Raw genomic sequence first — 14212 nt, forward strand, 5'->3', positions numbered from 1 at the left:
CGGGACTGTGCTTCCCAGGGGGCCTTGCGGCTCCGGAGGCCACGCCCCTCTGGGATCCAAGCGCTGGGTGGCGCAGGTCTGCGGGGTGTCTGATGGAGCCTGGAGACCGGCACGGGCGCGGGTTAGTGCAGTTCAGCTGTGCAGAGCAACAGGAGCGGGAATAAGAGGAGAGTTTAGGCGAAGTAAGATATAGCCATGGAAGAAGAAAATTGCTGAATGAAGAAGCAGGAATTAAGGAATTAAAGTAGAACAATATCAAACTTGATTAGTACACTTTTTTAAAAAGTATACTAAAATTTTAATCAAAATCGAAGCAACAAGAAATTGCATAATGATGAAATATGAAACTGGCCATAAAACAAATTAAAATTATTTGTGCAATGTCTTGCTCAAAATAAATTCGAATCAAATGAAGTAGGTGATTTAAGGGAACAGTTCGTTAACAGAAGAAAATATTCTTTTAGATCTAAGTCGTTATTAAATTTAAAAACATTGTCAGCTGCAGGCACACGTTCAAATTGATAAATACTCTACACTTTCAAAAGAATGGAATTCTTTCTCAAAAATGTCTCCTTAAAAATCTAACCGAAAGAGCCCCTGAGTTGGGAGGTGTAACTCCATTGGGAGAGCTCATGCTCAGAGTGCTGCAGTCTTTGGGTTCAGTCCTTGGTGCACCTGTATGCATACACACACACGTGTACTGTCTTAATACCAACCTAGCAAAATACTTATTCTACATTTAAAAGCAGTATATAAAAAAACAACTATAAAGCAACATCAGTTATGTGAATAACTGAAGATCTTAATGCCTTTTAAAAAAAACTTTATTTGATGACACAACCCATGATTTCTGTGGTATGAAGTCTCCTTCATTGCCATGGGCCAATAACCTGATTTTGTCAGTCTGTAGGTCTGTTTCCAGTGTTTAGACATTGAGTTTAGACATTGCAACTTGCATTAACTCCACATTTTAATTTGGGGATTTTTATCATTGACTAGTATACATCTAATTTATTCATTTAAACTGCTGTGTAGTGTATTATCTTATGAATATATTCATATATAATTTATCAAATCTTTTAATCTTTTTTCTTTTATAAATGATGCACGGAGTGTTCTTATGTGTCTTGATTTCACGTGCAAATTTTCTCTAAGAGATATATAGAATCAGTAGATCCAAAGGCAGATTGTAAGTTATGAGTAGCTTCAGCTTTACTAGATTTCATCAAATAGGTCAACAGAATGGTTATATCAATTATCACTACCTACAGCAGAGTCCAGGAGTTTCCATTTCTTTACTACATTGTCTACATTGTTATAATGTACTTTTAACTGCAGTATCTCTAATTCACTTGTTTGGTAATTGTAATATAAAGCCGATACTCCGCCTCCCAACCACTTGCCAATCTGCGCTCTGCCCGCTTCTAACGTTGCAGGAATTTCCGGCTTCCGCTGTCGCCATTTTCCTGCTTCCCACTTATGTCCTAACATGCTAAATAGCTCTTGGTTCATCAGTCAGCTTGCAAGTATTCTCCTCCACTACTGGTTCCTTCCAGCCCGCGAGATTCCAGTATCTGGGAGAAGCCATCTTTCTCTTTTTTCCTTTCTTTTCGCCCTGAGTGGACGTGTTAGTCATCTGCATAATAAAGTCTCTTGCGTGAGACCTCATGTCTGCGGTGCATTTTTCTGGGAGCTATTGGCAAGCCAAGTGAGCGGGTGGCAGTTCAGCGGGATCGCGCAGCAGCAGCTATCGCCGCGGGTCCCAAGCTGCCTTACAGTAATTATTTAAGATTATGAAATTACCTGTGATCACTGTAATATAATATAAAGCTGCTCCCCTGCCCTTTACGCTGCAGTCACTTCCCCACCTCCCAACTTCTTGTCAGTCTGTGAACATCCTACCTAGCTATTGGTTCATCAGTCAGCTCGCAAGTATCCTTCTCCATTACTGGTCCCGTTAGTCCGTGGAATTTGACTGCTTGAGGATAGCTCCCCACCATTTTCTCTGTCTTCTCACCACATTCATGCTTTCTCTCTCCTCACTTTTCACATTCTTTCTTGCACACACTCTCTCTCTTTTCCTCTCATTTCCTCTCTTACCTTGCAGGGAGACACTATCTGTTTGCTTAATAAACCCCCTTATGTGAGTTCCCGGGTCTGAAGTGGTTATTTGAAAAAAGCAGCTTCTAGAAATTCTTAAAAACTTTGTGTACAGTTTTATCTGTATTCCCCTACTTCATTCAATATTTAACAGAACACTTTTAGAAAAGATTTTCAGGCAGAAAAGTCTCTTCAGTTATATTTATAGTCTTATTGCATTGTTATTGGACAGTATTGTTTCATCTGTTTTGGACTAAGAACTCACGTAGCTGCTATTATTGACGTGCTTCTAGTTATTCGTTGTGCCCTGCGGCTCGAGACCCCACAAAGACCACCAGAGACCACGATCAATGCAAGCAACAAAGAGTCATTTATTGGCAAGCTCGAGCCTGGTCCTCTGCGCACTCAGTAACCCGGTGACGCTAAGAGGCCCCGAGCCTTTGTTCAACAGGCCTTTTTATAATGAAAGGCAAACAGTTTTACAGTGTTCTTTTTAATTGGCTGACATAAAATTGTATACAATGTTATTTTAAGTTGAGTCTCCGAAATGAGGGTTATCATTATCTTTTAAGTTTGCTTTTGCACCAGCAAGGTCAGCCACCTGGTCTTTATGGATAAGAGGTGAAGATTCTTTGCAGCTTTTGTGAGGGGTTGAGGGCAATTAGGGAAGAGCTTCATATTTACACAGGCTGCGGTTATTATGAGGGGCTGAGGGCAGTTAGGGAAGAGGCTTTTGTTTACACAGGTGCGGGCTCTTTATCTTTACCATTTCTCTACATCTATGTGTTTTCTCCTTTATGAAGTTGGTCAGCATATTATTTGGTGCATTGATGGTCAATACTACTATATAACTCCGTGACTCACAGCTCAGCCTTACAAAGCATTATTTTTGTATGCCCGTCGTGAACAGTTTATGCCGTTAACACAGAACAAGCATGTTTATGTCTTTCCATTATTTCAGAATTTTTTGAATAACAAATTCACAAGCTACACTGCTTTCATTGGTCACAGTTTACAGAGTATTAGTGGGTCACTTGGGTGGTTATGGCAATCAATCACAAGTTCTTTTATTTTTTGAAAAATTTTTTATTCCAGTCTTAATTGTTAACATCTATAACTCAAGTCACACATCATACTTTGTGTGCGTGTGCACAAGCATGCATGCATGCGCCCACATTACAGAAGTACAAGTATTAAGGCAGCCACGGGGCTATGGAATGCTGTGCCGAGGAAAAAGGCAGGGAGCTAAAGCAGTCACTGTAGGTTGTCAAATACTAGTTTTAAAGAATTAGTTCTGTTGAGGTTTTTTTTGTTTTTGTTTTCTTTTTGCGGTGCTGGGGATCAAACCCAGGGCCCTGTGCTTGCAAGGCAAGCACTTTACCAACTGAGCTATCTCCCCACCCCTCCGTTGAGTTTTGAAAGAGAAAGTTTCAGAGTGTCAGCTTGAGGTACCAAGTTGGAGTGGGTTTTATGTTTTTGTTATTGGCAAGAGAAATTGCACTTTCAATTCACAATAGCTAAACTATGGAAGCAACCTAGATGCCCTTTGACAGATGACTGGATAAAGAAAATGTGGTACATATAAACAATAGACTATTACTCAGCCTTAAAGAAGAATGAAATTATGGCATTTGCAGGTAAATGGATAGAACTAGAGAATATCATGCTAAGCAAAATAAGCAAAGGCTGAATGTCTTTTCTGATAAGGCAATGCTGATCCATAGTGGGGGGTGGGTGGGGATGAAGGAATTTTGGATTATGCAAAGGGGAGTGAGGGAAGGGGTCAGGGGCTGAGGATGGGAAGGATGGTAGACTGAGGCAGACATTATTACCCTATATACATGTGTGAAAAAAAATTTTTTAACGAAACCTTTTGTATCTCAGTGGCCTAGCAAGCATGTGGCACTGGGTTCGATCCTCAGCACCACATAAAAATAAAGATAGAAAAAGATTTTACCTTTCTCATTTATTCTATATAAACTTTGGTGATGATAATTGTGAATTTGGACACCTTTGCCCATTTAAGTACTGCTACTTTACGAGTATACGACGTTAGTTAATAGTATGGTATAATTTTAAAATGTTAAATAAGTTGTTTATATTACTATTTTCCCAAGGTTTATATCAGAAATAATTTAAGTGCCTTTTCAATGCAAATAAATGTCTTCATTTGTAACAACGACAAAAACTGCACTAAGCTGAAGATGGGAAACAGGGAATTTGAAATTCATTACTGTGGTGATTTTCCTGGGCAAGGCTGTGACAAATGATCAAGGGATGAGGTCAGGGTGCCCCCAGGCCTACGGCTTCCCAGGGAGCTCCACCTTTTATGGGTCTTAGGTGAGGGGCTTGCTTCTGGTGAGGTTGATAAGCCCTGCCCCGCTGTCCGCATGTTCAGATGGTCCTGGCACGAATGAGTTAGCAGGTGGTAGTTGCTGACTTGCGCAAACAAGGCGTAGTGTCACTCAGCGTCGCACTTGGAGCCGTGCACCACCTGTACTCCCAGCGCCCTTCGCGGAGGATCCTGGGAGCCCACGCTTCGGCCTCCCTTCCGCTCCCCGCCCTCGCAGGTCGCGTCGTGACGCACTTCCTTCTGCGCCGCGCTCTGCGGGGAAGCAGGCGGTGGGCGGGGCTGGCGCTGGAGGGGGCGGGGGCGGGGGCGGGGGGCGCCCAAACCGGACTCCGGCCTCCCTTGCGCTCCACGCCCTCGCAGGTCGCGCCGAGACGCACTTCCTTCTGCGCCGCGCTCTGCGGGGAAGCAGGCGGTGGGCGGGGCTGGCGCTGGCGGGGGGGGGGGGGGCGGGGGGGGGCGGGGGCGGGGGCGGGGCGCGCCCAAACCGGACTCCGGCCTCCCTTGCGCTCCCCGCCCTCGCAGGTCGCGTCGTGACGCACTTCCTCCTGCGCCGCGCTCTGCGGGGAAGCGGGCGGTGGGCGGGGCTGGTGCTGGGCAGGAGCAGGGGTAGGGGCAGGAGCAGAGGCGGGGCGGGAAGCTGCCCGGGCTCTGGTCGCTGGCAACGCCAGGACGCCGCCAGGAGGGTGCGATCCACCCGCCCCTTCACCTGCCGGAGGCCGCCGCGCCGCCGGGTCGCCAGAGGGGAGGCTCCGAGGGGCGCCGGGCCCACCGCAGCCGGTGGAGATGACCACCAGGGTCCGGACGGCGCCGTACTGGGTAAGCAGGGCTTTCTCACGCCTTTGAAAAGCGACCTGGCACTTTCATCCCTGCTGTCACATGCAGGACCTGACGCCCGGCAGCCTCTGGGCTCCAGAAGCGCTCCTTCTGCAATTTTGCGTCCGACTTCGTCTTTGGCAATCATCCTTCGTTGCCAGCCGTGGGCCCTGATAGCTAGATATCTTGTTTAAGGAAATATCATCCGTTTGCCTTTTTATGCAGAGCTGTAAGAATTCTTTGGGGAAAATTACTTTCTTCCTTCGTTTGTGCACATGCTTATTCATTAAGCGACTTTTGGCGTGCGTTCCCCAGGGTTGGTGCTTGCAGTGCGAAGGTAGACTATTTCGTGTTTCAGAGAATCTGTGGTCTAATGGGAAGGGAAATCATGTGAACAGCGAGGAAGGAGGAAGAGAGGTTGGCTGGAAAGTACAAAGGAGGAAGGAGCAGGAGTTTTGTGTTTTAGGAGAAAGGGGATAGTGGATCTTTTGGACTTTGTTCTGTTGGAGTGAATAGGAGACATTTCAGTGATTTGATTGCTGGACCTGTTGCACTACGAGGATGGTTATGGCATTTCCTGAGACAAGGATCACTGTTAGAAGATGTAACCCCACAAAGACTCTCAAGTATTGAGTATGCAGTGCCTGTGGGCAGAGTATACTGGAAACACGCAGATTCAAGACCCATTTATTGGAAGAAACTAAGAGTGTGACCGAGTAGAACCCTGAAGAGCACCAAGTTGAGGACTGAGGAGAGTGGGATTGCAGACAAACTGCTGGGGAGCACCAGGGAGGTGGGATGGGAAACACACTGTTGAGGAGTACAGGGAGGTGGGTGGGAAACATGCTGCTGAGGTGCACCAGGGAGGTGGGTGGGAAACACACTGTTGAGGAGCACAGGGAGGTGGGTGGGAAACACGCTGCTGAGGAGCACCAGGGAGGTGGGATGGGAAACACGCTGCTGAGGAGCACAGGGAGGTGGGTGGGAAACACGCTGCTGAGGAGCACCAGGGAGGTGGGTGGGAAACACGCTGCTGAGGAGCACCAGGGAGGTGGGATGGGAAACACGCTGCTGAGGAGCACAGGGAGGTGGGTGGGAAACACGCTGCTGAGGAGCACAGGGAGGTGGGTGGGAAACACACTGCTGAGGAGCACAGGGAGGTGGGTGGGAAACACTCTGCTGAGGAGCACCAGGGAGGTGGGTGGGAAACACGCCGCTGAGGAGCACCAGGGAGGTGGGATGGGAAACACACTGCTGAGGAGCACAGGGAGGTGGGTGGGAAACACACTGTTGAGGAGCACCAGGGAGGTGGGTGGGAAACACGCTGCTGAGGAGCACCAGGGAGGTGGGTGGGAAACACGCTGCTGAGGAGCACCAGGGAGGTGGGATGGGAAACACACTGCTGAGGAGCACAGGGAGGTGGGTGGGAAACACGCTGTTGAGGAGCACCAGGGAGGTGGGTAGGAAACACGCTGCTGAGGAGCACCAGGGAGGTGGGTGGGAAACACGCTGCTGAGGAGCACCAGGGAGGTGGGATGGGAAACACACTGCTGAGGAGCACAGGGAGGTGGGTGGGAAACACACTGTTGAGGAGCACCAGGGAGGTGGGTGGGAAACACGCTGCTGAGGAGCACCAGGGAGGTGGGTGGGAAACACTCTGCTGAGGAGCACCAGGGAGGTGGGTGGGAAACACTCTGCTGAGGAGCACCAGGGAGGTGGGTGGGAAACACGCTGCTGAGGAGCACAGGGAGGTGGGTGGGAAACACACTGCTGAGGAGCACCAGGAAGGTGGGTGGGAAACACGCTGCTGAGGAGCACAGGGAGGTGGGATGGCAAAGCCAAGCTTCACACCAGACAGTTCCTCTGCAGTACGTGCTCTCCCAGCTTCTCAGCACCCAGAGGTTTGTTTTTTATTGTTCTGTGCTCCTTTTTTTTATTCTTTTTTATTACATGAAAACATAAACATTGTACATATTAAGCAGTACCATGTAATACTAATGCGCATTTATATTATTACTATATTTTAACTTTTTCACGTATGCATATAGGGTAATAATGTCTATCTCATTTACTGTCCTCCTATCCCCAGCACCCCTGTGCATAATCCCCTCACTCCCTCTGCATAATCCAAAGTTCCTTCATTTTTCCTTACCCACCCCACACTATGAATCAGCATCGCCTTATCAGAAAAGACACTTGGCCTTTGTTTTTTTGCGATTGACTTATTTCACTTAGCATGATATTTTCTAGTTCTATCCATTTACCTGCAAATGCCATGATTTCATTCTTCTTTAAGGCTGAGTAATATTCTATTGTGTATATGTACCACATTTTCTTTATCCATTCATCTGTCAAAGGGCATCTAGCTTCATTCCATAGTTTAACTATTGTGAATCGAGCTGCTATAAACATTGATGTAGCTGCGTCACTGTAGTATTTTAAGTCCTTTGGGTATAAACTCAGGAGTGGGGTAGCTGGGTCAAATGGTGGTTCCATTCCAAGTTGTTTGAGGATTCTCCATACTGCTTTCCAAAGTGGTTGCACCAATCTGCAATTTCACCAACAATGTATGAGTGTACCTCTTTCCTTACCACCTCACCAACACTTATTATTGCTTGTATTCTTGATAATTGCCATTCTGACTGGAGTGAGATGAAATCTTAGAGTAGTTTTGATTTGCATTTCTCTAATTACAAGAGATGATGAACATTTTTTCATGTTTGTTGATTGATTGTTATTTCTTCTGTGAAGTGTCTGTTCAGTTACTTAGCCCATTTATTGATTGCGTTATTGGTTTTTTGGTGTTAAGTTTTTTGAGTTCTTTATATATCCTGGAGATTAGTACTCTATATGAGGTGTGTGTGGTAAAGATTTTTTTCCCATTCTGTAGGCTCTCTCTTCATGTTATTGATTGTTTCCTTTGCTGAGAAGTTTTTTAGTTTGAATCCATCCTGTTCATTGATTCTTAATTTTACCTCTTGTGCTTTAGGAGTCTTATTGAGGAAGTCAGGTCCTAAACCAACATGATGAATGTTGGGGGCTGTGCCATGTTGATCACATCGGCAGCGAGGAGGTTAATTGACATAAGCACACTCAGGTGATTTTATCGTCCACGCACACAATGTATGCGCATGTGTTCTCAAGCACTCCTAATTGTGCCTGATCTTTGCGTAAGAGGCGTGGCCCTGCTCCGCCTCCTGGAGGTGATATAAGCATAGGCGGAGGGAGACAGAAAAAAAGCAGCTAGACACGCGGCAGCAGCTAGTAGGGACACACGCACAGCAGCAGCCATTAGCAGAAAAGCAGTAGAAGAAGACACACGTGCGGAAGCAGCTAGACACGCAACAGCAGCCAGAAGAAAGGAAAAACATGTGTGGCAGCAGCTAGTAGGGAAAAGCGGCGGAAGGCAGACCGCAGAACAGAGAACTGAGACGCATCACTAGGGCACCTTAGGTAGACACACCCTTAGTTCACAGGATGCAGGACGCACCAGTGGGAAGCAGCAGAACTTAAGTGAGGCGTAGCAAGTCTCTCTTCCTCTAAGCTCTAAGCAAAGCCTGTCCTTCTCTCAAAGTCTCTCTTAAGCAAAGTCTCTTTCTCTCTGATAAGCAAAGTCTCTCTCTCCTCTCAAAGCAAGTAAACCTCATTTCCTCTATCCTCTATGAACAAGCAAACAAGAAAGCAGCGCACTAAAGAGAAAGATAGAAGTGCCTCAGTTTCCACTCCACCACCCATAAGACCCATGCAAGTTGTTGCTGCAAGCGGTGACAAATATCCACGGATTTTGGAACTGCAAAGAGCCAGCGACAATGAATATTTGGGCCTACTTTTTCTTTTATTAGGCACAGGGTCTCTTTTCTTGTGCCTGAGTCTTTGATCCACTTTGAGTTGATTTTTGTGTAAGGTGAGAGATAGAGGTTTAATTTCATTTTGTTACATATGAATTTCCAGTTTTCCCAGCACCATTTGTTGAAGAGGCTATCTTTTCTCCAATGTATATTTTTGGCACCTTTGTCTATTATGAGATAACTGTATTTATGTGGGTATGTCTCTGTGTCTTCTATTTTGTACCATTGGTCTACACGTCTATTTTGGTCCCAGTATCATGCCATTCTTCTTACTGTTGCTCTGTAGTATAGTTTAAGGTATGGTATTGTGATGCCTCCTGCTTCACTCTTCTTACTAAGGATTGCTTTGGCTATTTTGGGTCTCTTAGTTTTCCAAATGAATTTTGTGATTGATTTTTCTATTTCTATGAAGAATGTCATTGGGATTTTAATTGGGATTGCATTAAAACTGTATAACACTTTTGGTAGTATGGCCATTTTTGTGTGTATGTGTGTGGTACTGGGTGTTGAACCCAGGGCCTTGTGTTTACGAGGCAAGCACTCTACCAACTGAGCTATATTTCCAGCCCTAGTATGACCATTTTGACAATATCAATTCTGCCTATCCAGGAGCATGGGAGATCTTTCTGTCTTCCAAGGTCTTCTTTGATTTCTTTCTTTAGTATTCTGTAGTTTTCATTGTAGAGGTCTTTTTTTTTTACCTCTTTTGTTAGATTGAATCCCGAGTATTTTGTTATTTTTTTATTTTTATTTTTTTGTGGTGCTGGGGATTGAACCCAGGGTCTTGTGCGTGCAACGCACACACTCTATCAACTGAGCTATATCCCCAGCTCCCGAGTTTTTTTTTTTTTTTTTTTTTTTTTTTTTTTGAGGCTATTGTGAGTGGGGCAGTTTCCTTAATTTCTCTTGCGGTGGATTCATTTTCTACTTTAAAAGTTAATTGTCGGGCTGGGGTTGTGGCTCAGTGGTAGAGCGCTTGCCTAGCATGTGTGAGGCACTGGGTTTGACTCTCAGCACCACATGGAAATAAATTAAAAAAAATAATAATAATAAAGGCCCATTGCCAACTAAAAAATGTTTTAAAAAAAAGTTAATTGTCTTAGTTATTTGATACATTAATGGGAACGTTACTAATGCGACTGTTTGCCAGGCACTTTTCCAGAACATGCAGAAGTGAGGAAGTCGAGTCCATGACCATGAGGGAAATGTTCTGCGCTTAGAGGAGCATCACTTTTACAGCTGTGAATGTCATGTGTACAAGAGGGCTGGGCAGCTACTTCAGAGGGCACACAGGAAACGCTCCTGAGGCAGCAGTTAAGCAGTCTGAATAACATGATCATCATGGGAAGATGTGGGTGGGCAGAAGAGCAGCATTTCAGCCTTGGAGGAAGAAGCCAAGGTCAAGAGAACCAGCGTGGTTCCTCTCTCAGGTGGAAAACAAGCCTGTGGCCCAAGTGATGAGATGTGGGTGTGTGGGGTATAGAAAGTGAGGACCGGATTATCAGGCCTTTAAAGCGAAGAATCATGTTGGAAAACCTTGGAGTTGTTTTGTTTTGAAGTAATTTTAAAACTACAGAGAAATCGAAAGAGTAGTATTTAAAAAATTCCTATGTTGCTGGGACTGGGGTTGTGGCTCAGTGGTAGAGCGCTTGCCTAGCACATGTGAGGCACTGGATTTGATCTTTAGCACCACATAAAAATACATAAATAAAATAAAGGTATTGTGTCCATCTACACAAAACAATTTCAATTTCTTTGTTGTATAATAAAAACAACTTTCCAAGCTGGGTACTGTGATGCACACCTGTAATCTCAGTGAGTTGGGAGGCTAAGGCAGGAGGATCACAAGTTCAAGCCCAGCCTCAGCAACTTAGTGAGACGCCTTCTCAAATTAAAAAATAAAAAAGGACTGGGGGTGTAACTCAGTGGTGAATTACTGGATTCAGTCTGTGGTACCACATACATAAAAAACTTTCTGTGCACCTTCATCTAGATTCCTCGGTTGTTGCAATTTTGTCACTGTTAGCTTTATCATTCTCTATTTATGTATCCATGTATGTATGTTTATATGTATGTATGTACATGTGCACACACATTGTCCTCTCTGCCTTGAAAAGCCCTCTTGCTTTCCTACTTCATTTTTTTCCCCTACAAACTCTTTTTTTAACTTGTAGATGGACATATCTTTATTTATTTATCTTTATGTGGTGCTAAGGATCAAACCCAGAGCCTCACACATACTAGGCAAGCACTCTACCACTGAGCCACAGCCCCAGCCCTCCTTACAAACTTTTTCTTTCTCTCCCTCTTTCTCCCTCCCCTCCCCCTCCTCTTTCCCTCTCATTTTTATGGACGCAAATGCTGTATAAAAGAATGCTTCTTTCCCCCTATTCTACTTCACAGAAAAAAATTGCCACATGCTTTTTTTTTAACCTTTATTTTATTTATATTATGTGGTGCTGAGGATGAACCCAGGGCCTCACATGTGCTAGGCAGGTGTTCTGCCACTGAGCCACAGCCCTGTTCTGCCACATCCTTTTTATTGTGCAACCTTCTTTGTATGTTTTTGTCTGCTTTGCCTGTAGGATCATGTACACAGTTATTTGTTTTGTGTTTGCCTATAGGATCATGTACACAGTTACCTGTTTTGTCTTTGCCTACAGGATCATGTACACAGTTATGTTTTGTCTTTGCCTGTAAGATCATGTACACAGGTATCTGTTTTGTCTTTGCCTATAGGATCATGTACACAGGTATCCGTTTTGTCTTTGCCTGTAGGATCATGTACACAGGTATCCGTTTTGTCTTTGCCTGTAGGATCATGTATACAGGTATCCGTTTTGTCTTTGTCTGTAGGATCATGTACACAGGTATCTGTTTTGTCTTTGCCTGTAGGATCATGTACACAGGTATCCGTTTTGTCTTTGCCTGTAGGATCATGTATACAGGTATCCGTTTTGTCTTTGTCTGTAGGATCATGTACACAGGTATCTGTTTTGTCTTTGCCTGTAGGATCATGTACACAGTTATCTGTTTTGTCTTTGTCTGTAGGATCATGTACACAGTTATCTGTTTTGTCTTTGCCTGTAGGATCATGTACACAGGTATCCGTTTTGTCTTTGCCTGTAGGATCATGTACACAGGTATCCGTTTTGTCTTTGCCTGTAGGATCATGTACACAGGTATCCGTTTTGTCTTTGCCTGTAGGATCATGTACACAGGTATCCGTTTTGTCTTTGCCTGTAGGATCATGTATACAGGTATCCGTTTTGTCTTTGTCTGTAGGATCATGTACACAGGTATCTGTTTTGTCTTTGCCTGTAGGATCATGTACACAGGTATCTGTTTTGTCTTTGCCTGTAGGATCACGTACAGTTATCTGTACAGTAGGATCAGTAGGATGTGGGTGTCTGTTTTGTCTTTGCCTGAAGGATCACTTACTTGGTGTCTGCTTTGTCTTTGCCTGTAGGATCACGTATCTGTTTTGTGTTTTACTGTGAAAACAGTTTTATAGATCTTCCTGTTTGGTATCATTCTAATTACATTCTCTCTTTAGGAAGTGTTGTTGTAAATAGCACCTGGAACTCTGTTGACCATTGCTTCTGTCCTCTTAAGTATTCAGCAGCTTTGAGGGTTTCCATCTAGACATCGTTCCCAAGAAACATGAGGTATTAATGTTGCTTTTTCCCTGTAAATTTATTTTGGTGCTACAAAGAGCTCAGGCACATTGCTTTTAATAACTCAGTTTTATATCCTACAATATAAGTGGGCCTCATTTTATTGAGCTGTTTCTTTACTGATAGGGATTTACATCTTTGATACCTGATACCAGAGTTGTAGACCAGAAGTCTTTCTCTGGGTGTCCAACAAATAAGACCTGGCCCCTCACCCAAAAACCAAATGGAAAAAGTAATAGTGAAAAGCAGGAAAGGAATTTAATCAGCATGACCATACCAGTAGAAAAGGGGACACTGTTCCCAGCCCTGCCTTTGGGAAGACATGAGTTCCAGATCACAATGACAAAGGAACGGAGGTGCGCACACTTGCACAGCCTGGGTCAGACTGGTCTGATTGATCGTTATTTCAGGATTGGCCGTATAGGGCCTTGTTGGTGGAGGTTCCTGGGCGTAGTTTCTAACTCACACAAAATGTTCATTGACCAGACCTATCGTTCTGGAATCCAAGGTCACTGGATGTCCCCACGCAGCAACGTTCAGAGAAGGGGCTTTTGGGAAGTGAGTGGATCGCAAGGGCTCTGACCTCACCTGATCATGGTCCACAGCTAAGTGGGCAACTGGGAGGGGCACCATGTAGGAAGTGGGACCTAGCTGAAGGCTGTGGGTCCTGGGGGCACACTTTGGTAACTGTGTTTTGTCCTGGCCTTTTCTCTCTCTCTGCGGCTTGGTTACTATAAGGTGAGCAGCTTTCCTCTGCCAAGACCTCCTACCATAATGTTCTTCCTCACCCAAAGCAATGTAGCTGGCTGACCATAGACTGAAACCTCTAAAACTGTGAGCCAAAATTAATTTATCCTTCTTTAAGTTTTTTCCCTCAGATATTTTGTCACAATAACAACTTAAAAAAAGCTAAGGCAATGACTGGCTCAGAATAAAGGACATAGATGCAAAATGAAGACAGATGCCTGCTATATGTACAGGCCCATTTAAAGAGTCCCTGTTTTTAGTAAAAATAGTATCTAAGTCATTGTTACAAACCGATCTCTCTGTGTTCTGGCTTTGAGAAATCCCCAATTGTTAACCACCAGGGAAGTTTACCTGTCTGCTCTTATACAACTCTCAACTTTTGACTTTCTGAAATTTTGAATTCTTTTGATAGATAAATGTTTTATATTTTAAAAATAAATATATGTATTTATATTTTTATTACAGTTATGAATTTAATTTGTGATGGGCTGGACTTTCAGATTTGCTTAATTCAACATTTAAAAAAGATTTGGGATGCTGGAATATGGCTCAGTAGTAGAGTGCTTGCCTAGTACGCATGACGCTCTAGGTTTGATCCTGGCCCCATGGTAATAGATTATTTTGGGCCAGGGCCATTGCCTGTGTAAGGCCCCCAGAAAGGAAACCCCAACTCT

The 14212-nt window shown here is 44.4% G+C and overlaps 1 protein-coding gene and 2 long non-coding RNA genes across 4 annotated transcripts in view; 2 read left to right on the forward strand and 1 right to left on the reverse strand.

The window, feature by feature from the left end:
- Positions 1 to 14212, reverse strand: part of LOC306667122 — a 62440-nt gene that overhangs the window by 28037 nt on the left and 20191 nt on the right. The window lies entirely within an intron of this gene.
- The window catches only part of ZNF26 (zinc finger protein 26), a 28262-nt gene continuing 19063 nt past the window's right edge, over positions 5014 to 14212 (forward strand). Inside the window, exon 1 of one of the 2 annotated variants that reach the window (XM_079149440.1) lies at positions 5014 to 5269. In XM_079149440.1, the coding sequence (XP_079005566.1) occupies positions 5237 to 5269 (33 nt within the window). In that variant the 5' untranslated portion in view covers positions 5014 to 5236. The remainder of the gene's footprint in view (positions 5270 to 14212) is intronic. The other variant, XM_079149439.1, reaches the window with a different exon arrangement.
- LOC306668350 lies at positions 11905 to 14029 on the forward strand. The gene is made up of 3 exons (XR_013765850.1): positions 11905 to 12218; positions 12414 to 12452; positions 12490 to 14029. It is a non-coding gene; the product is annotated as an uncharacterized lncRNA (long non-coding RNA).

This window comes from Sciurus vulgaris (genome assembly GCF_902686455.1).
Source record: "Sciurus vulgaris genome assembly, chromosome: 8".
Classification (NCBI taxonomy): Eukaryota; Metazoa; Chordata; class Mammalia; order Rodentia; family Sciuridae; genus Sciurus; species Sciurus vulgaris.